The sequence below is a fragment of the Vicugna pacos genome, chromosome 26 (genome assembly GCF_048564905.1).
Source record: "Vicugna pacos chromosome 26, VicPac4, whole genome shotgun sequence".
NCBI classification, from domain to species: Eukaryota; Metazoa; Chordata; class Mammalia; order Artiodactyla; family Camelidae; genus Vicugna; species Vicugna pacos.
In genome coordinates, this window is record NC_133012.1 from 15,705,400 (window position 1) to 15,731,182 (window position 25,783).

At 45.5% G+C, this 25,783-nt stretch overlaps 2 protein-coding genes and 1 long non-coding RNA gene across 15 annotated transcripts in view; 2 read left to right on the forward strand and 1 right to left on the reverse strand.

The window, feature by feature from the left end:
• PDGFRL (platelet derived growth factor receptor like) overlaps nt 1–3,392 on the forward strand; it is a 37,860-nt gene extending 34,468 nt beyond the window's left edge. Inside the window, exons 5-6 of the mRNA XM_006198021.4 lie at nt 1,274–1,413; nt 2,851–3,392. Coding sequence (XP_006198083.2) covers nt 1,274–1,413; nt 2,851–3,039 — 329 coding nt within the window. The 3' untranslated portion in view covers nt 3,040–3,392. The remainder of the gene's footprint in view (nt 1–1,273; nt 1,414–2,850) is intronic.
• Nucleotides 3,393–3,971: 579 nt separating this feature from the next.
• MTUS1 (microtubule associated scaffold protein 1) overlaps nt 3,972–25,783 on the reverse strand; it is a 130,030-nt gene continuing 108,218 nt past the window's right edge. For 11 of the 12 annotated variants that reach the window (XM_031691459.2, XM_031691457.2, XM_072950393.1 and 8 more), the window contains 7 exons: nt 14,582–14,796; nt 13,068–13,173; nt 11,982–12,055; nt 11,759–11,854; nt 9,281–9,397; nt 6,718–6,815; nt 3,972–6,208 (listed from right to left, as the gene is read on the reverse strand). In XM_031691459.2, coding sequence (XP_031547319.2) covers nt 5,995–6,208; nt 6,718–6,815; nt 9,281–9,397; nt 11,759–11,854; nt 11,982–12,055; nt 13,068–13,173; nt 14,582–14,796 — 920 coding nt within the window. In that variant the 3' untranslated portion in view covers nt 3,972–5,994. Of the gene's footprint in view, nt 6,209–6,717; nt 6,816–9,280; nt 9,398–11,758; nt 11,855–11,981; nt 12,056–13,067; nt 13,174–14,581; nt 14,797–15,025; nt 15,135–25,783 lie in introns of those variants that run through there. The other variant, XM_072950398.1, reaches the window with a different exon arrangement.
• On the forward strand, nt 6,825–11,746 carry LOC140689488 (uncharacterized). 2 transcript variants are annotated; one of them, XR_012064493.1, is made up of 3 exons: nt 6,825–7,604; nt 7,864–7,981; nt 11,522–11,746. It is a non-coding gene; the product is annotated as an uncharacterized lncRNA (long non-coding RNA). The 2 variants fall into 2 exon arrangements; XR_012064492.1 differs by lacking the exon at nt 11,522–11,746 and adding an exon at nt 10,631–11,512.

A 25,783-nucleotide genomic window follows, 5' to 3' on the forward strand; every position in this document is an offset into this window, starting at 1 on the left:
ATCCTCGGTCTCGTCCTGGGCTGCTCCGCCATGTGCACGCTCCGCTGTGTGTCTGGTCACTCATTATTCCTGGGGTGTGGGGGAGGTGTGTCCCCAATCTGGGAGTGTCAGCTCCCCATGTCCAACTGTCTACCTCACGTCTGCACTGAGATGCTCCATGGGCCTGTCCCTGACCCCTGGGCCTTCCTCGTCCCAGGGAGGGCCCTGCAGCTCCGGACTCCTCCAGCCCTTCTGACTTCTTCCATCCAGTCACCCAGATCCTGCTGTTTCTCTCCCTCCTGCTGCAGAAAGAGTTCAGCTGTCTTCTCTGCCCTGGGCCCATATGCACACCTTTCCCAGTGCTCTCTTCTTCCCCATCTTTTCTCTCTCCATCTTCCACACCGTAGCTGATTATAGTTCCAGTTAAAGCCATTCAGTGGTTTTTCTTAGAACCAAAGTCAGAATCTCCTGTGTGGCTTGAAAGGCCTCACATGCCCCCCCACCTCCCTGCAGCGTCTCCCCTCCCCCCAGCCTTTAGGTTTTAGTGCAAACATCCTCAGGGAAGCCCTTCCTGCTTCTCAGACCATCCTGAGCTCCCTGAGCACTCCGGGCTTCTCCTTCAGGCTTGACCAGCACTCAGGTTTTAAATTAACCACAGGATGACGTGCTGAGGGGCGACCTCCCCGCCAGGAACAGAGGCCATGGGGCTCAGAGACCACCTGCCTCGTTCGCTGCTGCAGCCTCGGCTCTCGGCACGAGCTTGCTTTGCCGTCAAAGTGACTTGAGTCCACTGAGCACAGTGAAGACTCTGGGCTCCGAAACGGGGGGGAAGCAGAGGCACCGCCCACGGCCGCGGCACACGCCCGCCGCCACCGCCCCTCTGCCGGCGGATTCAGACTTCCCCTTCCTTCTGAGGCCGCAGAGCCACGCCCCTGTCTGCTCACCTTCACCCCTTTGGCCGCCCTCCCTTCCTTTCTCTTGCTCTGCCCCCCAAGTACCTTCTTCTCCCTCGACCTGTTCATTCCCTTCACGTGAGCTCCGGGCAGACCTTCTGGGCTCGTCTCCCAGTCACAGGTGTCACGGCAGGACTGGGGGGATCCAGGTGGCCACCCTGCTCTGGACCGCCGAGGGGGAACCCAGAGCGGTGGACGGGGTAGGCCTGATGCTCGCTGGGAAGCTGCAAGAACGGCAGGAGAGCTCCGCGTGTGCCCGAAGAGGGGACCACCACGCCTGCTGGCCTGTCTGCCGTGGGCTCACCGCGTTCACCCTCGTTCCGTCTCCTGCTCACTTCCAGTTCCCAGGGGCCCCCCGTCCACAACCATCTCGGCGTCGGCCAACAAAGTGAAAGGTGGGGATGACGTCAGTGTCCTCTGCACTGTCCTCGGGGAGCCGGACGTCGAGGTGGAGTTCAGGTGGATCTACCCAGGGCAGAAGGTAGGCGAGCCCGGTCTCGGCAGCTTCAGTTCCATGCTCTTCCCCCCCGCCACCCGCCCCTGCAGTGATATGGACCATAACTTAGCAAGAGTGAGGAGGTGTGGGGCTAGGGTAGGGCCCGGGCTTGTTTTCTCATGAGATGCTTCAGTGTATCTACAAATAGCTTTTTTTTTTTTTTAACAGGACAGGAAAAAAGCGACTGGGTTCCATTACGCAATTCAGTCGACGTACCCTCTTCACAACCCTTAGGGAAGGGGACAGGGTCGGGGTGCTCCTTTCTTCACCTGCAGCCTCAATCTCCAGTCTTAATTCTGGGTTGCTTGGAGGCCAGTCCAGCCTCCTTCTGGAACCTTCAGTGTTCTGTCTCCCCACAAGCTGGGCCCTGGGGCTAGGAGCTCTGAGCCGATACTCACCAAGTGGGCATATAAGCCCAGGCCTTCAAAAAGGTGCTGTGAGGCCAGAGATCATTTTAAAATAGACTTTCCATGAAAAACAACTCCAGCACATTTAGCCCCTGTGCCTGTCCTCATGAAAATAAACCACTTGCTACCGGCATGGAATAGTCCCTTGGTTGCCAGAAGAGATTTGGCCTCCTAAGATGTACTCAGTAGCCAACACACTTCTGGTTTAAGGGCTGGGATTGGTGGAAAATCTCTCCCTGGAGGATGGTACTTTCCTGGTACTAGGTACTTGTTTTCAAAGTGTCCCGTTTAGAAGACATTAATAATTTTTAGTGGAGGCTTTTTTTTCACATTGTTAATTATAAGCAGAAAGGATATTAAGTAATACTATAAATATTACAATTATGTTAAACTAATCCAGAAAACACTACGTTCCAATAGTCAAAGTTGGAAAAAGCATCTCAAAAGTGACTTACTTTCTAGAAATAGGGGTTATGTCACCTAGCGTATCATGTTATCTGTCCTCGGTACAGCTGGAGTCCATGGCACACTGGACTAATCGTGTGTCTCCCTCTCCCAAGTCTCAGCAATTGGGAGGTCTTACTCATTTACGGTGAGTGCTCGGCGCGTCTTCTTGACTTTAAGTTTTGTGGATAAGAACCATTGAGCATAGGGGTGGGCAGTGTCAACAGGAGAGCAGTGGAAAATGTTATCCATCTTTTTATGTCTCATACCAGTCCCACATTCTTGGAGTTCCAAAAGAATAAAATGTATGTATTAAGTAGAAACTTACTGAGGAAAATGGCAGCGCGAGAGGGCCACACAGCATAATGAAATTCAAGCCTCTGCTTGGAAAAAAAATGCAGCCTCCACGGACGAGACAGTGGCAGGCCTCCCACGAGCTGCGCATACCAAGCAGTCCTCTAGAAGCATGTGTTTTTCACGTTGAAAGGGACACTCAGCAGTGTTCAGTGAATGGGAGCTGTTGAGAGTGGCTTGTGGTCTGCACTTCAGCCCGTGTGGTGTTGTTAAACAGGATGAAAGGCCCGTGACGATTCAAGACACTTGGCGGCTGATCCACCGAGGACGCAGACACACCACCAGGATCTCCCAGAGCGTCCTGACCGTCGAAGACCTGGAGACCATCGATGCCGGCGATTACATCTGCACGGCTCAGAACCCCCGAGGACAGACGACAGTAGCTACCACTGTTGAGTTTTCCTGACTTGGGAAGTGAAGTCTAACGGACTGATGCAAAGCCCACGTGTGAACACAACTAGCTCCGGGGTTCTTCTGACTTCTGCTTTGCCTGAGGCCGATGTCCAGCGCCAAACCCCAGGTCCTGCCTTGTGAGTCAGACCCAGACATCCGAGCTAAACGGAAGTCACCGGGTCTAATAACAGAAGTGTTAACTCCTCTAACAGAAAGCATGTATTCTGATTGCTGACCTACGTATATGCACTTCTAGTTTTTATACTAAGAAGGCATATATGTAAACAATGTCATATAATCATTTCTATTAAATGAGCAAGTTTTGTAAAAAATAAAAAATGGGCCAAGGGCTCGTTTTTAAAGTTGGCTTGACGCACATCCAGGAGGACTTGTTGGCAGCAACGTTTGCATCAATACCTAACATTCTATTCGATACAACAGCCACAGTGCATGAGAATCTAAAAATGCAGTTATATGTAGTTCAATAATATATGGACTTTGTATCGTATGAAGATATCAAAAACATGTCAACTTTTCCTTAAACCGCTGTACTCAGAAGTAGTTCTAGATTAGACATTCAGAAAGAACCAGAGCATGTGTTTTTTAAAGGTTAACTTTCAAGGTAAAATTAGATGCACCAATCAAGGAAGAGTCAGCCTCATTTAGGTTTTTTTTTCTTTACGATCTTCAGAAGTATTTAGACTGTAGCTATTCCAATTTTCTTACCTTGTACAGCAGAAATGACACACGTAGCTTCAAATTTAGAAAAGAAAACCTGAGTCTAGCTCCGTGAGCCAAATTTCAGCCCAGGACCAATGCTGTGGTTGCCTTGGGAATTCTTGGGCAGTGGGTTAAGAGGCGGAGTGACGTTGGTTCCTGTGCTGTGAGAAGGGCTCCATGCTGGGTAACACTTCGGAGAGTGACATACGTCAGAGGATGCAGATCTCACGTTGAATATTCCAGCATTATTTATTTGATCAGAGTAAAATACATTATCCATCACTACAAACTGAGCACAACTACAGTTGTTTACACATCCATACTTTTATGACGTGCCCACATTTTGCATCCTAAGTGAAACATTTGATTTGAAAATAATCTTAACATTCTGTTTTGTTTCCTATCTTCTCTCCTGTTGTCTCCCATTCTCTGAAGACACTTTATATTAATTGTGTAAGAATGATTTCCCCAGACACCTCAGTGGCACGGAGGACAGCGGGGAAAGTACCATGCTTAAGGGATGCATGGTAAACCCGATTCTGGCCAATGACGTGGAGAACAACCTGGAAGGGTAAGCAGAGAGAGAGATTCCAGGGGGTGGCAGTGAACCTACGTTCCCACTTATCAGAAACAAACATGGAAGGTTACACACATAATAAACTGTTGAAGGTTAAGGACTTCAGACACAATCACTAGTAAAACAAAAACATGCATCAGGACTGTCAGTCTGCTACGTAGTGTACATGTAAGTGATGACTCGAAGATCCACCTCTAGTGTCCTGAGTCTGTCCTTACTACAGGGGTTATCTGTACAGCCGTCGAACGTCAGCAACGCCGAGTAGTAAATACTGAGCACAAGGTCGACACACGCAGGCAGAGGAAGAAAAAGCCATGGTTCTTCCTCCCTCCCCCCACCTCCCCGGAGTATGAGAACTGGAGGAGGGAATAAATGAAGTTTTGGAAAGAAACTGAAATGCAACTTGGAGAAGAGTTGTATAAGCCACATTTCCCCTCGTCGGCTGACCACTCCGCCACCTTCCCAAGGACAGGAGGACTGCGTCAAGGTGCACGGTAACTTAGTCTTATCTCGCCAGACTTGCTGTTCTGTTATCAAGGTGACCCCGCTCATCAGTAAGCACTGAACCCTGTCTTTCTCAGTTCTGCCAGCCAGTGACTTCCTCATTCTTCCATCTCTCTAGGGTTTCCCAAAATTTGCACTATTGGATCCAGGCCTTGGTTTATTTGGAACGTGGTTCAGCACCCTGAAGATGCGCTGGCTCCGGAAAAGCATGTTCCTTGTCCCCGAGAAAAGCAGGAAGGAGGTAGAAGGTTGGCTTTTGTGGCACTGAAGGGGGGAGAAAGGAAAAGACAGGAAATGGGAATAGTGGGAGAGAAGACAGTTTAAATCACTGAGGATAGCTCAGATCAAGGTAAAAATAAGGCAGAAGGAATACCGTTCGTACTGCCCTTTCTTTATACAGATTTTTAAAAGCAAAATTAGGATTCTACATATGCTTATAGCCTGAGGAAATGGATTGTAGTATTTTAGGTTCACATGGGTAAGTTAAAAAAAAAATCTAGCTAGTTTCAACTGACATGGCTGGACACTGAGAGGCTGCCAAGAAGTTACTCCAAAAGGACGCAGCGGTGTACAAGTCAGAGCTCGCCCACGTCCACGGGCCGAGCCAAGGTGGTGGTAGAAAATCCTCATTCCAGCAACTACTGCTCTTTCCTCTATGGCTTTTGCAGAGATGCAGACACTGATTCTCACTGGACCAGCGCATCTCCAGAGGTTCTCAGCTCCTGACTCAATACCCAGCAAAGGAGGCAGCATCAGACACGTGACACTCGGTTACACCCATTTCATTCACACATCCCCAGTCAGACCAAAATACACATCACAAGAAGGTGTCTGTGGTGAGGAACATTACAAAGGTTATATAAATCTTTTAACAGGCCCCTGAGAGTTTTCCCCTTTACGTGTAGGTGAAAAAGGCAACGAACAAGATCTCCTCGTTCCGTAAGTGCTTTGTGCATCAGCGTCAGTCTGCGTAGATCCGTTCCGGCGACATTTTTCGGGCAGGGTCTCCCGGACCGAGTCCAGAGCCTCGCTTCTGAGTTCGGGTCTGTCTCAGAAGGAGCGGGTCCGGCCGTGACGTTCCAGTTCCAGGGCGGGTGGGCGGGCGGGGCGCGTGGGCGAAGGGAGCTCAGCTTCCGCGCTGGCGAGGGGTCAGTCTGTCTCCAGGCGTCATCTGGGCGAGACGCTGGGGCTGGGGAAGGAGCCGGAGTTCCTCGGCGACTGGAAGGGGATGGCGGGGGACGTGGGCGACCTCTTGGGGCTGCACAGGTCCCCGTTGTGCAGTTTCCAGAGCAGCTCCTCGTTCTCCATGGACAGCCGCTTGTTGACCTTGGACTCCTTCTCCAGCGACTCCTGCAGGACCGCCTGCTCGGTGGAAAGCTGCCTGGAAGACAGGAGAGGAGAGCCAGAAGCCACATGGGTATGAGGGTTTGTTTTTTCTTAAGTTCAAAAAAGTCTATTTTAAATTTGAAAGTCCAAAAAATGACCCCTTTGGAAGGAAAGAAGCTTCGGGGTGTGGGTTCTGGGCGGAGACCCTGTCAAATGTGACCTGGAGCCAAAGAAACAGCTGCCCTTTGGGACAATTTCACAGGAGGCTGCGTGGGGCATCCACAGATGTCCTGCAGGTCTTACGACTGTCGTGTGTGGGGCTGTTTCCTGAAAAGCATCACAAGACCGCTCCCAGCATCCATCAGCCGGAACCGCCGGGAAGGCTTGCCCACTTGGGACTCAGCCTCTGGTCCAGGCCACGCTGCTAAAGGCAGCAAGTTTTCCAGACGGAAACCAGAACCTCTTTAACCACCCGCTTCAATCGCATTTCCAGGAGTGTGGTAAGAAAGGAACACCCCGATGTTCGAGGTAAGGAGGAGCTCGGGGAAAAAGTTTTATTTTTACCTTGAAATTGCCATGTGCTTGTCCATTCGAGCTTTTAATTCTTCATTCTCCTGCTGGAATCGCTTCAGTTTGTCGACCAGCGCCGTGTTGTTGTCCACCTTGGCGTAAACGAGAGTGCCCACATTTATACGTTAAGAATTAGATAAAGCCCCTCATTTCCTAAGGTAGCTTCATGCTGCAGGTACAAGCCAGGGAGACTTAATGAAGGGAAGTTTAATGGTATGTTGACCGTCTCTACACTGATGCACTGCAAAAAGCATCTCCTGCAGGGCAACAGAGCACCTGGAGCCAGGCCACTTGGAAACGGACACAGCCGGGGGGTACCTGACTCATTCCAGGTCACATGGTTTTAGGGTTCCCTCTGAGAATGGGTGCCGTGCCTTTCAGTTTCAAGGTGAAAAAACAACATGGCAGCAAGGCAGCCAGTGTTATATCAGGGGGGTCAGCACAATAGCTACTTACAGAATTTTTTGCCAAACAAAATACCCACATTTGATAAAAACTCACAGGCTAACAGTTCACAGTTCTTGGCAATGTTTAACATGACCTTGGACATGGTTTCCTGGTTACTGTTGAGCATTTACCTCCAGTGGCCACACGGAGCAATCTACGCAGCTCTATAGAGCGTCAAAATAAAGACGTGACCGTCCAGAAAGCCTCCCTCCTCAGCTGAACTGAAGACACATTTGCTGGCCCGCCCAGGCTAACCGTGCAAGGGAAACAGACTGGTTGAGAGATTAAAGGACAAAATCCCAGAAGACATTAAATCGGTTGGATGAAGGGATGATTACATCCCAGCTCACTTCCCACAGGTCAGATCTTCTTATTGGTTGGGAGGCGACATCACGGCTGTCAGCATTTGTTCCAAGGCCCTGCTGTTGCCGCAGGTGACTAAGCTCCCTTCAGTCTGGCTCTTAGTTTGTGGTCCCACTGTTCCTTAAAGTCTTACCATCCAGAAAATGCTTAGGACAAGCCAATCAGGTGAAACAAGTGTCCAAAAAATGTAAGCAGAGTGTAAGAAAAGGGGGGGGGCGCCTTAGAGTTTCCAGGAACTAACGGAATTCACGATAAAACTTGAGGTCGGAAAATCCGCAATTAGACTGGGCAGTGATTGGCCTAAACATGTTACCTCGTCCAATTTTACAGGAGTGGAAATTAGCTCCGTGGCTTCACCAGGGCTAGTCATCAGCAGAGCAAGTTTTGATACAGAAGCTTTCTGCGCGTCTTATTTTCTACAACAACCTGGAGCTTACAGATAAACAAGGTAACAGTGGCTTGACCTGCCATCCTGTCAACACATTCTTCTGCATACACACCATACAGCACTGACTAATATCATGACACCTCTCGGGCAGGGCAAGGCACAGAAATACTTGTGGACCAGCAAAACTTCAGATGTATGAGTAATTTTACAGCAGAGTCTGTTCTTAGTGCACAGGATGATTTGAAAAGTTCTGATGTGTGAATGGCATAGGGGGCAACAAATTATTAACAGGATTATCTGAGTCATTACTGACGGCCAGGTTGGCCGTTACCAGACCTGATATCACAGGATGACCTTTGGCCCGAAATGGTATAGATGCTAGGTTGGGCCCATTAACGGTTCATGAGTTCCTTTCCTTTGAATTACCCAAAACTTGCGGGTAATTCAAAGTACACATATACATCCACAAGGGGGCTTAGCTCTTCCCTCCCTTAAGAGAGGTAAACAGTCTCCTATCTAGAAGAAAACCCAACTGAACACCACAACCCAGACAGACAGACAGACAGAACTAATGAAGAGTGCCTTCCAAGTACCCTGTCATCCAGGGCTGGCTGGGGCTGGAATGAGGCACTTACTCAACCCTGAGTCACTCAGAATCAGGGGGCGAAGGGACAAGCAGTGGGAGCGGCTGGCACAGTCCAGAGGGGTGTACAGAGTACGGCAGGGGCTGCCGTGGCAAACCCCGCCCGCTTGGTTAGACCTGGGCTATTAGCAGGCAGGTGTGTCCCAGGGCTGGGCCGAGACTCACAGGGACACGGAGCTCGCCGCTCCCACGCCAACATCAGGCCTCTGCCCGGCGGCCGCAAACTAAACTTTAGTCATAACGATGGCTGCCTGTCCGACTGGATTGATTTTATTAAAGTGCAATTCTCTTATTGCAGTCTAATTCACAAGAAGCAAGGTGAATTTAGACAGCAAGAGCGAATTGCTCCAGTGGGATTGATTTACTGTTTTGAGCATAAGGAACCCACGTAGAGTGGGTGGTATATTAAAGAGCTGGTTTTACATTATTTAAAAATTCTTATGCAAGTGAATATTGACAGACCATGGAAATTGGAAAAATGACAACACAGGTCTCCCAACACCTAATGCTGTATGTTCTTTGGGAAGAAAAAGTTCTAGAAGGCAACAATAGATAAGCCTTAAGCCAACACAGAATAGAAAATGTAACCTTCTACCTTTCATATGTTTCTAAACACCTATAAATAGCAGTTACAACAACTCCACGCTTCTAGTTCAGAGGCCGGGTCCCATGTCACAGGTATCAGCCCCTGCGGGATGGCCCTGGAGGGAACATACCAGTTTCTCCATTTTCATTAACTTGACGTCCTGTTGGTGCAGTTTCTCATTCTTGATCTCCAACACAGCCTTGAGGCTTTCTAACTCTTGCTCCAGATACATCATCTGAGGGTTTTTCTGGAAAAGACACAGCAGGATATAACTCTGATCACTTAACACAATTACCTAGTTCATTGCTTATTACAGAGAAATCTCAGATTAGATTTAGAAATTAGGCAAGGAGCAAGAGAGTTCCACCTTCTGACGGCAGTTTTCAAAGAGGTGAAAAGGTTAAGATGTCTTTCATTTCATTCTTAGGACCAAAGACTTTGAGATATTTGAAAACAAATATTTCACTCATTTATCCATAACTTAATAATGGAAAAAATATTAGGAGCACGAAAGATTTTATTCAAAGAGAAAAGCCACCATAGCTTAGAATACAAAACAGAACCCTGGCTAGAGATTAGGCAATTCCAAGTCCTTTGCTGGTGCCTGGAGGGAGAAAAGGGACCAACAGCCTGCTCTCTCCACCATCAGGAACTGATCAGGAGGGAGAAGGCAGTGTGTTTACAGGACTCTCTGGGAAACAGCAGAAGTGGCAGTCATGTCCTGAGTCTTCTGGGCTTTTTCTGTGATGGGACTCTGTGGGCCTGGCTAGACCTCTAGGGCCATAGTAACACCCCATCATTTTATTTGGTGACAATAAAATGGACACCTACATTGCATAGAGCACATGCACTATGAAAATCCTACCCAAGAGAAACACTGCGTAAAGGGGGAGCACCCTCCGAGGGACCACCACCAGGGTGGCCTCCCTGCCTCCTGGCTTTAATTATGGAAATTCAAGTGAACAGTCCAAAAATGTATGATAAGGGGTAACAGCACAAGAGCCACTGAAATGATGTTTAATGAGGGAGTTTCTCAGACAAGATGTGTAGATTATCAAAACATCCTCCTGGGTGGTGGTTCACGCTCTGGACCACCCTTAGGGGGAGTCAGGGAAGGAGCCATTGGGGAATCAGTGAATCAAACCCCTCACCTCGCAGAAGACAGAGTTCCACAGCTCAGGGAGCGGAGGTGCACTAACCAACCCCCAGATCCTCACCTCCAGGGTTCTTCCAGAATCTTCAGAAGTGTCATATTCTGTTATCCTTTTACATATGATTTTTTTTAACCCTAAAAGTAGCAAATCCTATCTCTATTGTTTTTGTTAAAACAGCATAATTTACCAATTTAAAAAATCAGAGCACACACAGCCTTTTCCTTTTGTACCTTTTCCTTTCCTCTGCCCCCACCCCTCCCCCCTAGGCAGGCTTAGCCGGGGTGAGGCATCGGATGTTCCTGCCTTCCTCAACCTTCCTTCTGCAGTTTTTCAGGAGCGGCTACAGTACCAGGAGGTGCTTTAAAAGCTTTCCCTGAACCACTAAGAAGGTTTACATCCTGCATGAAAAGTCTTATGGATTTCTTTTGCAATCACTGACTTCTTCTAAGACTCTTTTGGAATAAATAGCTTTGAAATTTCACTGACTAGGATCTCACCTAATTGTAGTCAAGTGTCTGGAGGGTCGCCCAGTGACAGTATCAGCAAGAGAGCTCACCGAGAGACCCAGGTATTTGATCTTAAACGGCAAAAAAAAAGCCTTACTTCTGCAGCCCAGGCACAAATGTATGGAATGAGAAGACAGAAGCAGCAAAACAAAACAGTAAAACAAATCCCTTTAAAAAGGGGTTGGGCACTGTGCAGGAGGGAGTAAGGATACAAGTTGCAGGGGACAGTTTTTACAGGAGAAATTCGTACTTTTTAAGAGCGAGGGTTACCCATACAATGAAATATTGTTTGGCCATAAAAAGGAATGTTGTATCTGTACCTGCTACACTAGGCATGAACCTTAAGAACAGAAGCTGAGGAAAGAAGCTAGACACAAAAGGCCCCATACAGCATGATTCCATTTAAACAAAAGGTCCAGAACAGGCACATTCACAGCAACGGGAAGAAGACCGGTTCCCTTGGGCTGGGGAGTTTGGTAGGGAAATGGGGAATGACTGCTAATGGGTGCAGGGTTGCTTTTGGGGTGATAAAAATATTCTGGAATTAGATCCTGGTGACCAAAGCACAACCTGTGAACTGCTCAATTGTTCATTTTAAAAGGGTGAATATTGTGGTATGTAAATTACATCTCCATATAGCAAGTTAATTTTTTTTTAAAAGTCTTCACATAAAACCCTGATCTTATTGATAGTTTTCTTGTCTTCCTGTAGGTTTTAGCTTAGATCACTTGCAATATATCAGGCTTCATTCATCGGTTACATCAGTTTTTAAGATTTAAAAAAAAAGACATCAGTACACAAAGAAGCCACTATGTACAGTTAAAACCACACTCCAAGATATGAAGAGGACTGCAAACCCACGATTTCTCTCGCTGCTGAACGCTTCATTAACAGGACAGCTGAGCAGGAGGAGAATTCGGCAGGGAGGGAGAAGCCACCGCCACTTACCAAATTTGCTTTCTCTCTTGATATTCTTTTTTGTTCTTCTGATTTCAGCTTTTCATTTAAAGCATCATTTTCACTCTTCAGATCACTGATTTGTTTCTAAAACACAAACATGAAATGTGGAACATAAGTGAACAAGCAGGCACCAGAACCAGACCAGAACCACACAAACCTCAGAATGACGATTCTGGGCCGGGGAGAAGGGGGGTTCCTGTGTTCCACCTACCTCTAGTGATTCCTGCTGCTCGTAAAGTGAATCCTCAAGTGATTTCTTTTCTACTTCATGGGTTTTCTTGATTTCTGGAAAGAAGTGATCAGTTTTGTGAGGCACTGAATTCTGCAGTCGTTCAAGTGTGTAGACACGAGGGTGGCTGGTGAAGCACTGTGACCACGGTGCTTGTGTGTGTTTGGCACTTTTATATACATCAAACCACATGTTCTCAAATTAGCCCCATGAGGACAGTCGGGCAGATACTCCCATTTTATGGGTGAGATCACCGAGGCCCACAGAGCACGCCTCCCGGGGGAGGGCCTGGAACACTGGCCTTGGCCGCCTGGCCCACAGCCCCTGTGTTCCTTCCAGCTGCTCTTCACGAACCAAACAGAAGTCTCAGACTAAACCCACCTCTAGCAGGAAGGAGGAACACTGTTTACCAGATGTCCACCCCGGGCCAGTCACCTCGACACGTTATCACTCTGGCTTCACAAGGCAAGTGTTTTTCTGATGAGAAGGCCCTTGACAAACGCCACAGAGCGGGTCTCAGCACACGTCCGCCCGCGTCTCTGCAGACGCCCTGGGTTCATGGGCACCTCCAGCTACATGGGCAGTCACGTTCTGAGAAAAACTGCTTCTTACTCTTTTCCTTCTACTTCAACCCTGCCCCTCGTGATAGAATAATAACAAAGATTCTTTTTTTTTTTATGAAGTACTGTCCTCGTGTCGCTGTGGTGTCGCTGTGTGAGAGTGTCAGGGGGCTCCTTCCCTGGGGTCAGGATGTGAGCTGCCTCTCTCAACTTCCCAGGACCTCTCTGAAGTGGTCAGGCGTGACTACTACCAAAAAAGAAGGCCTGTAAGTTCCTCAAAAGTTCATCCTATTTCCTAGAAGGCTGGCATTTATAGCAATTACTTGCATCCTTGGGGGAAAGGGCACCTGCTCCCAATGAACCAATGCAAAAAGAACCCCAGACCCTCCATGCCGACCACCACAGGGACTCCTCCGGAGCAAGATGTTATGAATCATTTCCGCTTCAAAACATAGCACACTGTTCCATGAGATCTCACTCTAGTTCAATACCAAAAAGCCATTCTTGCCTGAAAGGGAGGTTTCATAGGCTTGCTTTAGCAATTCTATTTTCTCCGAGTGGCTAGCTTCAATCTCCAACTTAGAGGTTTCATGGGCAGCGTTTAAGTTGTCAAACTATGAGAAAAAAAAACAAACAACAAGAGTTTACCAATAAAATCAAAAGTCCTAAGGTGACTCACAAGCAGCACCATTAGGAGATCTGACGCATGAGCTCAAGTTCACGTTTAAGGGCTACTGGGCACGTGTGAAGAACAACCTGACCGGGGGCTGCCAGTGCCACTGCTCCACCTCGTCCCCTTCAGGAACACAAACACACAAGCTCTTCGGGGTTCACTGATGGAAGCGGTCACATCCCTCGTACGGAATGAGGATACTACGTTCCACAGTGACGGGTCGTGATGGACCCTATATTCTCGGTCCTCACTGGCATATAGCAGGCACTGTGTAAATATTTGCTAAGTGAAGAGCTGACTTTAAAAGGGAGCAAGGAAATTAAAGAGAGATTTAAGATATACTATAAATTGAAAAATACGAGTTATTAAACAAATGCCATTTTAAAAAAGAAAAAGAAATGCAAACCAGTGTTTTAGCAGCACACCACCAGGAAGCTTGCAAAGGGCTTATTTCTAGGTAGTAGGATAAAGGGTGTTTTTTTTTTTTTTTTAATATATCCAAAAAAGCAAAAACACTAATTTCAAAAAACACATGCAACCAATGTTCACAGTAGCATTATTTACAATTGCCAAGATATGGAAGCAACCAAAGTGTCCACTGACAGATGAATGGATAAAGAAGATTTGATATGTATGATACACACACACACACACACACACTGGAATACTGCTCAGTCATAAAAATTGGTTGAAATTTTACTATTTGCAGCAACATGGATGGACTTGGAGGGCATTACGCTGAGTGAAATAAGTCATGCAGAAGAAGACAAATACTGTATGTTACCATTTTTATGTGGAATCTAAAAATACAACACACTAATGAAGATAACAAAAAAAACAGACTCACAGAGAACTAGTGGCTCCCAGTGGGGGGAGGGAATGGGGAGGGGCTATGTAGGGGCGGGGGACTAAAAGGTACAAAATACTAGGTATAAACTAAGCTCTAAGGAGATACTGTACAGCAGGGGGAATATAGCCAATATTTTATAATAACTATAAATGGAGTATAACCTTTAACAATTGTGAATCACTATAATATACACCTGTAACTGATATAATATTACACAGCAACAATCCTTCAATTAAAGAGATCTTTTTAAAGGGTTGTTTTAAATCTTATCTTTCTTTTTTCTTCCCATCTTTTGCTCAACATACGTCTATTGCTTTCACATTAAAAAAAAAAAGTACTTTAAAAAACTATTCATGTATTTAAATTATAAGAAAGTCCATCAAGGGATACCCAAAAAAGAGGTCATCCAAGGAAGCTCGTCATCGGACAATCGGGCAACGGTTAGAATTCAAAATAACAGCCACAGCCAAGAACACGCTCAGGTCCCGAAAGCACCAACCTGCTCCTGCAGCTGGGTTTTGTACTTCTCTGCTTCTTCGATGTAGATGTTCTGAAGCTTTTCGCACTCCCCAGTATAAAATTCTTTAAGCCGGTTTTCCAGCTCTGTTAGATCAGTCTGGTGCTGCTGGTTTAGCTTCTGGACAAATCCTTCATAAGCTATTTGCAACTCATTCCTGGCTTTTTCTAACTTCTCACAGGTGGTTGAAGCAGTGACTGAAAAGAGATGAAAAACAAAAAGGGAAGAGGACACTTAACCTGCTAACTGTTGTAAATTCATAACATTCGCACACAGCTGTGATAACTCTGGAAGCATGTACACAGGGCTCTCAGGGTACTCAGTTCTCTTGGGGCCACATTTTCAAATGCAATAGTACATAAGTGAACGGTAACAGGGAACGAGAGAAAATGCTCTCTAGCAGCAAAAAAACCCCAACTGTCTTACTGTCTAGCAAGCAGTAAGAGAGGTCCTTGAGCGGAGCCAGATACCGAAGTGAAGAGCACCCTTTGGCATGGTGACCAATCAACGCAGGGGCCATAAGGAGAGGAGGCTCTGATTGGCGGAGGCATCTCTAAGGCGGGCCCGCCAGTAGGGCGGCAGCTACAATACAGACGGAACAGGTAGAGAACCACAGAGAGGAAGTAAATGGACTTGAAGCTTGTACTTAACTGGAGCCAATGTCAACTTGTTACTCAAAAATAAGGTCATAACAACCAACTATTAGAATATACTGAACACAAATCACCAAAACAGAAAAACTTTCGGAAAAACACCCTTGAAAAGCTACAGTATAATGAGAATATATTGGAACGCTGATGTTTTAAAAAGGCAAAGCAATTTGATAAACATCATTTGAAACGAGAGCATTCTAACTCTTCACCACCGCCACTACCAAAAAAGGAATTACTAACAACACCTTACAGAACTTGCACCTAAATACATACCCACACATGCCGCAACAAAGCCTGAAAGAGCCCTGTCGTTTCTCAGGAGCTTGACTTTGGACTTTTCTAGTCTTCATTTCCCGACGTGGGTTAGATGGGGTAAAAGGTGCCACTGTATGTGTGAGGAGGATGCGTGTTCTCAACACCGCAGAGTGCCCATGGACTCGTATGAAATGGGCACCGCAACCCTTACCTCTCTTTTGGTAAGGAATCTGTATTTCTCGAGTTGTGGAAGGAAAAAGATTTTTGAGGGCAGAGAAAAGAAGTTTAGATCAATGATTATTTTACCCAAGTAATGGGAAAGTGGCTGGTTCCTGGGGTGAATTCAGGCAATGATGTAGACATGTTTTCTTGGGAATATGCCACATGGCAGTAGAAAAACCAGTCCCTTGTCCCATATGGGTATTCCTTCAGAGGGAAAATAAGCCACACGGAAATAATGACAAGCACAGTGTTTGCTAAAAGTGGAACCCTTAAAATTCAAATACACACACACATATTTATCAAAGGGGGAAAGGAACTAACATTAAAAGCAAGAACTACTATGATATTGAGGGTGAAAACTATCCCACTGTGAGCAGCAGTGGGACACTGGACTGTGAGCCTTGAGAACTGGACCATTCACATGGAGAGAAGACTCACACAGGCAGGTGGAGGCCAGGGAACAGAGACCATCAACATTGCTGACAACTCAGGCCTTTGGGATGAAATTTGGGAAGTCACTTTTTTTCTTTAAAAAATACTTAGTAAAAGATGATGGCCGTGCTGAATGCTACAGAGGACCCTCTTCACATCACTATTTATCAAAAGAGGAAAGAAGGAGTAAACACGTCCACTTCCGCTGACTTTCCGAAATAACACAAATAAAATGATGGGGCCACAAGCCTCCTTGTGTGAATTCCACGTGAGAGCTCTCTATCTGAAAGTACGCGATAGAAAGATGTTTTGCATTCAATAAAGGCATCAAAATAGCTCTCCTAGTCAGAGAAATCTTGATTTCACACAGCCTTTCAACTTCATACCCTTGGAATTTTCAGAGTTCAGCAAAGTGAAAAACAAAAATTCTAGCTTACCGGAATGCTCGTATCAGAGATAAAATGTCTAATTGAACCACAAACCAGGAGAGGCTCTGAGTGGATGTTAACAGTCCATGACACCTGCCGAATTTCTAGCACATCTGCTTGTAATCCAACAACTGTCAGTTTGAATGTGGAACTGTGGTGCATCCAACTTTAAAATCAAATAGGATATATGGAAATCCTCTCATTAACCACTGGACAGGGTGTTTCCTCTTTAAAAAAAAAAAGCAACTTAAATAGTGTTTAGTTCTGTTGGCCACTGTGGGTGAGGTGAAGCGGGGACAGGAGGGGAGGAAGGGAAAGAGGAAAACCTGGGTGGGGCGGGTCAGAGGAGCGGGGGTCCCCGCGGTTAGTACAGCAGTCTGCACGCAGTGCAGCCGGCCCCAGATGGTGACATCAGCGTGCAGCTGCGGGGAACAGCTGGGCCGAAGCGATGCCTCACACAAAGGGCTCTCCTTTGAGTTAATTGGCCTGCACTCCTGGGGAAACATTTATTTGGCATAAAGACTCATGAAGCACTTTTGGAAAGAACACACATGTCAACACCGTGTCAAGGGTTCTCAGGACCCCTGTCGACTGGACACACTCGGTTGGGGTGGAGGGGGGACGGGGCATCAGCCCGTGGTCTCAGTCCCGGACTTCTCCTTGTACTTAATTACAGTTCAGGAAAGGTTTCTATGCCACCCACTCTCGCTCTTACTCCTGTTCTCAGTCTTGTCTCTTCCTTGCTTGTTCTCCAGAGTTCCACTCACTTTCAGTCAATTAATCAGACACGCAACACAGCCAAAGCCAAACATAAATCTTTCAGAATTTGGACTGAGCAAGCGAGGAGTGTTTGCACAGTGTTAGGCGATACTGTTTTCAAGAAGTGATTGCACAACTGAAGGATCCACAGAACAAAGCAGGCCTTCCATCCTTGTTTTAATCATTCCTTGGGTGACTTTTAAAAGCATATCTGTGATTAAGGGCACCAAGAGGACCACCACTGCCTGTAGACGAATTGATGGATTATAATTTTTGCGCACATGTTGGTAAACCGCAGAAGCCGTCTCCAGCAATCTACTAATTCAAGTTGGAGAGTTCTCAGAATTAGGAAACAAATGAAACCAACTCATTTACAAGATCAGCCCAAAACATAAGGCTTCATCACAAGCTGGAACTGGACATTTTCACCCTGAGATGTGCCAGGTCTGAGAGAAACTCGAGGTCAGTGACAGAACAGGAAAAACAGAGAGACACTCCCTGACGGTTTAAAACATGGATAACTGAGCCAGGAAAAAATACTTCAGAAGAAGTGATGAGAAGCTCGAAATTTTTCCTTTTCACCTATTTGGATGATATCTAGAGAAGGTCTAGAGGCAGAGTCAAATAGAACCTGGAAAAATAGAACCGGCTTCATCCTGGGTCGTTCAGCAGTTTTCCCTGAGGAGTGAAGTGCAGCCATCACCTATTTTGTATAACTGGCCTTTTCTAAGAGGAAGAAGTCAGATTTTTATTACTTCCATCCTTGGAGACTAGTTTCCCATTGGTGACTGATAAACGTGCTGTTTACAGAGAAAAGCATCACACAACTGTGGCCCTAGATTGTTACTGTTGTTTTGAAGTGATGCAGGGCTTTCTTAACCTCTATCTGAGCCGCAGTCTTCATCATGAAACAACCAGAAATATTTTAATCCTTAGGAACATAAATAGATGTCTTAATAGAACAGCGCTAAATACTTAGGCTTAAATCTCAACCATACCACTTACCAGTTAAGTGATTTGAGCAAATTATTTAAGCTTTTCTAAGCCTGAATTTCCTTACTTTTAAAATGGAGTTAATACTAGTGTCTTCCCTGCAGAATTAAATAAAATACATGTGACGTACCTGGCCATGTGCCTGACCAGCATAAGTTACACAACCAGTGTTACTGTTACTACACCGAGCTTCGCCGGAGTCCACCAATTCAAATGTGTTTGAAGAGTCTTCAAAGACATGCTTGAGGGGGGGAGGGCCTATGACAACATGTGACAGTTAAAAAGAAGTGTTGTTTATCTAATATTCAAAGAAGATAAACACACACATACATGTGGACAGAGGACACACCCACCTCAAATTTTCACTTTCTACGACTCTTGTTCTGGACATTATATGCAATAGAATTTCCCCAACTTTTAGGTAAGTTTATTTAAATTGGACATAAAATATGAAAAAGAAAACTGGGGAGGTAAGGTCACTCGGAAGCTCATGCAGAGTTTCGTGATGCTGTACAAGAGACGGTGACAGCAAAGGGAAACAGGAAAACACAATGACCTCAGCCCCTAGCTGCACACCCACGCCGCCCCCAGACACGCCCAGCAGGCCGGCCCTGGGTGACAGCCCTTCCTTGAGCAGAGCGCCCTTCTCCCTACCCTCTGCGTGGGAAACGAGATGCCTGGTCCAGCTCTTCCTGCTGCTCTGCGCCCCCTCAACCTCTCCCTGGCCCCCCTGGCCTGCTTTTAGTTCTGGGCGCCTTCCACTCCTTTCTTCAACAGCACACCCTTTGCAGGGTAGACGTGCTTAAAAACAATACTTATAATTGTGGAATAAATTTAGATCAACAGAAAAGGTACAAAGAGAAAGTACCAGGAGCTCCTGCACACCCTTCACCTAGCTTCCCCAAACGTTACCACGCGTCAAAACTACGGTTGTCACATGGGAACAATACTGTTAATACTCTACTACAGACACTTCACTCAGATTTTACCAGTCTTTCCACTAATGCCTTTTTTAAAAGAATAAACTTTTTAAGAATAATTTTAGATTTTCAGAGAAGTTGCAAGGATAGAATAGTTCCCAGACACCTCTCAGCCAGTTTCCCCAGTGCTGATGCCATAGATTATGATGGGGTATTTGTCAAAACTAAGAAACCCACACTGGCATGTTATTATTAGCGAAACTCCAAACTTTGTCCTCTTTTTTTCTGTTCCAGGCTCCAACCCAGGACAGCACACCACATAGTCATCACATCTCCTTCATCTTTTCTCATCTTGGAGTGTATCTTCCCTTGCTTTTCATCATCTTGACAATTTTGAACAGTCAGGCATTTTACGGGGTATCCCTCAGTTTGGGCTCGTCTGATACTTTCTCTGCATATTCCTTTGACCCAGCAATTCTACTAATAAGAATCTGTCTTACAGATTTACTCCCACACATATAAAATGAGGGACATACAAAAATGTTCCAGTGAACAGCCTCATAACAGCAGCCATTTCTAATGTAAAACATTAGAAATAACCTACTGTCTATCTAGAAGGAACTGGTTATATTCATTATGGTATATCTATATAATGGAATAGTTTCCAAAAACTAAAATAATTTTACAGCTGTTTAAAAAAAAATAGCAAGGAAGTTCTTTGTGTGTTGACCTTTACGACATGTTGAACAGAAAACAAGGTGCAGAAGAGCTGCCAACTATGTGTAAAAGGGAAGGGAAAACAAGAGTATCTCACTTACTTCCCCGGTACCCCAGTGCCAGAACCACGAATGGGGACACAACCTCCCGCTGCAGGAGTGTGATTATTTCATAACACTATTCTACAAAGGGAAATCTGCTCCAGACACACTCCCCCGGCAAGTGACCCTCTCTTGTTGGTTGCTCTCTTAAACTGGGGTCTCAGTTGCTTGAAACTGGTGATCATAATATGCCTGAACAAAGTAACCAAGAGGCCATTTATTAAAAAGTGAATTGCTACTTGGTGGAGAGGCAGGGAGCCTACCAGAGAACGACAAAAGGGTCAGACGCAGCCCACCCGACAGCAGGCGTCTGCAGCCTCCTGCACGTCAGTTTCCCGATACGCCGGCTAGGACTGCGTGCCGCCCGCTCTGCGGACCTTACGGGCCGTGAGATACGGTGAAACGGTGCTCTACTTTGTAGAGCGAGTCTTCACAGACTGTCTGTGGGATGATCGTCTACTCGTAAGAGCCTCAGGTTTTCTTTCCCAAAAGGTACTACTTTTCACAAGACTAAGAAATTTGGCAGACATGTGGGAGAGACAAAGGTCTTTTTCTAAATTTCAAAATTAGCTACAAATAGGTTAGTCTTGGGAATTACAAGAACTGACATGAGCTGATTCAGTCACAACTTAATTAGGAATTTAAGCACTTTCACAGAAGGCTTGCACTGTTACATCCATTCTCCCATAAATGATACAACCTTCCCTTTAAAACTCAGTTCAGACTTAACGAAGTGCACATTTATTATTTCATGTAATATAATATAATCATGTCTTGAGTTAATGACTCGGGCATTATCTTAAATCTCACTTTACTAGAGAAGGAACGGACGTGGCAGAACCGGGTCTAGAGAGCCAGCCGCTCGGCCTTTCTCGATGAGGGTTCTACAGCACTGATCACGGAGCCTGATCTGAGTGCCTGTTTCCTCAGCTTGAGATGCATTAAGAGAGAAGTTAATTTATTCATACAATGGATACCTCAGGGTCCTAGGGCTTAATTCCCCTGTGGAAGCTAGAGAGACCGCAAGGTAAGGCAGGTAAACAATGCTCTTTTTTCCCCTGTGAAAAATATTTCCTGGTGAAATCTTATTGGCACCTGGGATGACGGTCTGACTCAGGCACAGATCTTTGCGCAGAGGTGCCAGCTGGGCCTCCACGGAGCCTCGGGTTCTCCCTGCCAATAAAAATCAGCAAAGGCTTTGCTGTTCCTCAGCTTTCTCACTGGCCAGCAACGCACTGCAGAAAAGACGCTCTCCCCATCACAGCAGCACGCATCCCGCGGACAAGCAAAACAGTTAGGCTTGAAAGGGGAGCTGAGTCAAAAGTCTGGCTGAATAACTGACACAAATGTTCTAAGTTCCGGGCTGAAGAAAATAAGTTAGGACTTTAAGGAAGTCACATTTCAATCCAAAGAATAAGTTTAATGTTAATAAAAAGGTGAGTACAAATCTTATACTATTCTGCCTCACCTCCCTGAGGACTCATTTTTAGGGAGCAAGGTTCATGGGGGCAGGTAAATTTGCTGGTGTGCATATGACATGGAAGCCTGCGTATAGGAATGGACTCAATTCAGTTGGCACTATTTGGTATTATTCTCTTACTGTGCTTACGTGAGTCTTACATGCACACACACACACACACATTTTTTTTTCCATAAAAGAAACAATATTCTGGACAGCTAGTGCCATGTCAAAGTGTAGTCCAGGGAGCACCTGCATCAGAATCACCTGGATGATCATTAAAAATGGACTCCTGAATAAGTCAGGCAGAGAAAGAGACATACTATATGATATTGCTTATATGTGGAATCTAAAAACTATAACAGACTAGTGAATATAACATAAAAGAAGCAGGCTCACAGATACAGAGAACAAACTAGTGGTCACCAGCGGCAGTGGGGTACAGTACAGGGATGGGGGAGTGGGAGGTGCAGGCTATCGGGTGTGAGACAGGCCACAAGGTTCCACTGTACAACACAGGGAATTTAGCCAATATTTTGTGATAACTGTAGGTGGAAAGTAACCTTTACAAATTGTATAAAAATAAAAAAATTTAAAAATAAATACTTTAAAAAAAGTGAATTTCTGGACTCCAGCCCAAGCTACCCGGGTCAGAACTGGGAATCTGCTTTTTATTCTGGCCTATTTTATCACACAATGAAGTTGGAGAACCATCGTTCTGGACACATGACATGCAATCAGGAAAAACTGAACTTATCAAAACCGGACAAGTGAGGAAAAAGAGCAGGATGAGGAAGAAGACTCAAAAGGCGTTCAGAACAGACGTGTTTGGAAATACTGTGCATCTGTGCTGGCGAGAGAACATGGCCTTTCACACACACATACAGCAGCCAAAATCTAAACTGAGGACAGACAGACATGGATAGAAAAAAAACAAGCCAAGCCTAGGGTGGAATCGACCCCATCTTCAATCAGCTCAGTGAGACAGGGAATTCTGTCCTGGCACACAGTTGGTTTTCATTATGTTAACAGATTTTTCATTGAAGTCCATTTCAAAAATCACTTCTGGAATCCTGCAACTCGAAAGTGACTTGACTATGAAGAGTTTTAATGTTACTCTAAATATACAACCTTGTTAAACCACACTGTACACAAAACCAGAGACAGAATTAACACGTCCCATCAAGGTGTGAGGAAGCCTCAAGTTCACAGACACGGTGAAGTGTTGATTAGATGGTGTGCACACTGATTTTTCCCTAGGAGATAATAACAAGATGTTTTAGTCTAATAATGCTTCTTGAACTCTTGATTCGAATAAAAAGATCCCAGAAGTAGTCATCAATGCAAACTAGTCTTTATACCAAATGATTCCCCGGTCTTTCAAACCGTTTCACGATGCTTTCCCTTTCGTGATCAGCAGTTTGGTGGTCTAGCCCGCCTGGGTTTTTATCCAGGTGCTCTGCTTACTAGCTTACTGACCTTAAGAAGGTAACATAACTTTTAGGCCTTCATTTCTTTCTTTCCTCTCCTTTTCTCTTCTTTCTTCCTTAAATAAAATACAAACTAAGAGACTTAGAGATGAACTCTGAAGTTAGGAAAGAGGAGGCACTCAATGAACGTGACCGCCATACTCATCACTTTTACACACAGAGCACAAAATCAACTAGGTTTTTACATCATTATTATGGGAATTCCAGGAATTTCTGATGAATTAAGGGTTAAAATCTCATTTGTATCAGGACATAGAAACAATCAAGACAAATATATATATATAAATATGAGTTAGCTATTAATTACTTTTTAAATTATTTTACTTTTAATTTTTTTTGGTGGGGGGAGGTAAGTAATTAGGTTCATTTAATTTTGGAGGAGGTACTGGGGATTGAACCCAGGACCTTGTGTATGCTAAGCATGTGCTCTACCACTTGAGCTATACCCTCCCCCCCAGCTATTAATTCTGATGGCCAAAAAAAAAAAATTGTGGAATACAAACTACTTTTTTCTCCATTAATTTAGAGGAAAAAATGTGATTCCGATGATTAAGATTAATTTAAAAACAATAGGAACCCCTAAAGAACATAATTATGGCTCTCTGTTACACCAGCTTGACTCTAGAAAGAATCAGAATGACACATTTATCCCCTATCTCTGAGGCCAAATGTTTGCTGTGGGTTATGTGACCATTAAATTGAACTGTAATTTATTTCAAGAGCTGACATTTTCAAAATGACCTGATTAACTGGGATTGTCAGGTATCACGGAAAATGTTTCCAAGAGAATTACAGCTCATCTTACTTTATTACTTATTTTGAGCAGTTTATAGGGAAATATCTGTGCACAGAAACCATCCACTATTAGCATATTATAAGGATAAAGCCAACTTTCCCCAGCTACTGTCCCCAGCACTCAAGCCACTCATTCATGCTCTGAAGAACCAAGCATCAAAAGGGCTCAGTGCCAGGCACAGGGCACCAGCTGGCAGAGCTAGAAAGATGAAGAGCACACCGGCCTTGCCCTGGGAGCGCTCCCAGCTCTGGACGGTGAGAAGGGGTCTATAAACAAACACCGGGAAGAGCAGGGGACCTTGAAGGGTGTAGCAGGAGGTGCTGGTAACTTGCTTGAAAGATTTGGGTGAAACTCAGCGGAACAAGGTGTTTTATCTAGGGCTTTAAAAATGAGTAATGAAGAGCCTGAGAGGCAAAAATCAGAAAGGAAGTGGGAAGAGGAGGGAGCCTTTCAGACAGAGAGGACCACGCGTGTCACAGAGCACAGATGAGCCCACGGCTGGGATGCGGGGAGGGGAAAGGAACGAGGCTCAGACATCATGAAGCCACACTATGACGTCAGGGCCTTCTGGAGTTAACAATCCAAAGGAGGGACAGACAAACAGGCAACTGAGATGCAATCAGATGAGTACAATATAAGAGACACAAGAAAAGAAGCAAACGGACAGGCATAAAGAAATAGCTTCTTCACTTCTGAGCCCCTCCTCGGGTAGAACCGTGAGGGTGACGAGGCTGGTTATCAGAGTTGCTGCCTCCCAACGGTCTGTCCTAGGACACTGGTGCGCTGCTTCTGTTCCTAGTGTTCTTGGAAGCTCTCCGTTATCTACCTCTTCCCTAAACTCTGCACAGTGCACATTTATTGACCCCACTAGATAAGAGATGGATATGGTTTCATATCCTCTGACTTTATTATAATAAATATAAAATTATTAAATTAGAAGGAGAAAAACGCACCATATCATACATGGTGGCTTTAGTATGTCTGGACTTCTTCCCAAAGCCACCCATGTTTGTCAAAAACATCCAGTAGAGGACACACGTGGGGCTTATTACAGGGACAGCCCTGGTAGCGTGTGGATCGGAGAGAAGCAGGTCTGGAGGCGAGGGGACCCCTGGGAGGCATTCCCGGTGAGAAACCACAGGACTCAGAACAGTAGCCTCCAGAATGCTGAGGAGGGAGGGATCTGAGCAACATTCAGAACACAGACTGGTGTCCTGTGGAGGATGGAGGAAGGGGATGTGATCTCAGTGGGTAGCCTGGGCGGTAAGTGAGTAACACCACCACCGAGTCAGGAAGGCCTGACGACACTGGACTGGCGGGTCTGGACGCCACTCTTCACTGGGAAGAACTTACCTGCATCTTGGGAGGGAGCGGTCTAGCAAAGCAAGTCTGTGAGTCCTCACCCCAGAGGCTGTGGTTGAAACCATGGGGACAGATGGGAAAACAGCTGACAGTGAAACCCTTACTGAAACATTATTTCAGGGCAAGAGAAATTATGCTACATCTACTCGGGAGACTTTCCCAAGTTATTCAACTTGCCCATAGGAAGACTATGAGGCAAGATGGAAAAGTGCTTGACGTAGTTTAAAAGCCAGAGTACACACGATAACATGGAAGGATCGCCAAAACATGACGTGTGAAAGAAGCCAGACACAGAAAGAATTTATTGTATGTTTCCATTCATGTCACATTCCAGAACAGGCAAAACTAACCTCCAGGGATAAAAATCAGATCAGTGTTTGCTTCTACAGGGAGAGGGTCTACTGGAAACCTAACCTAAAGGTGCAGGTTATATGAGTGTGTGTGTTTGTCAAAATGGATGGTATATAGTCATATAAACAAAGGAATGTGCAAAAATGAAAGTTATGTCAGTGTAATGGAGCTATGGGCTATTTCCCTCTCACTCCACAATTTTAGTTAATCTTCACACATTGTTCTTACATAAAAGTTACTTTAAAA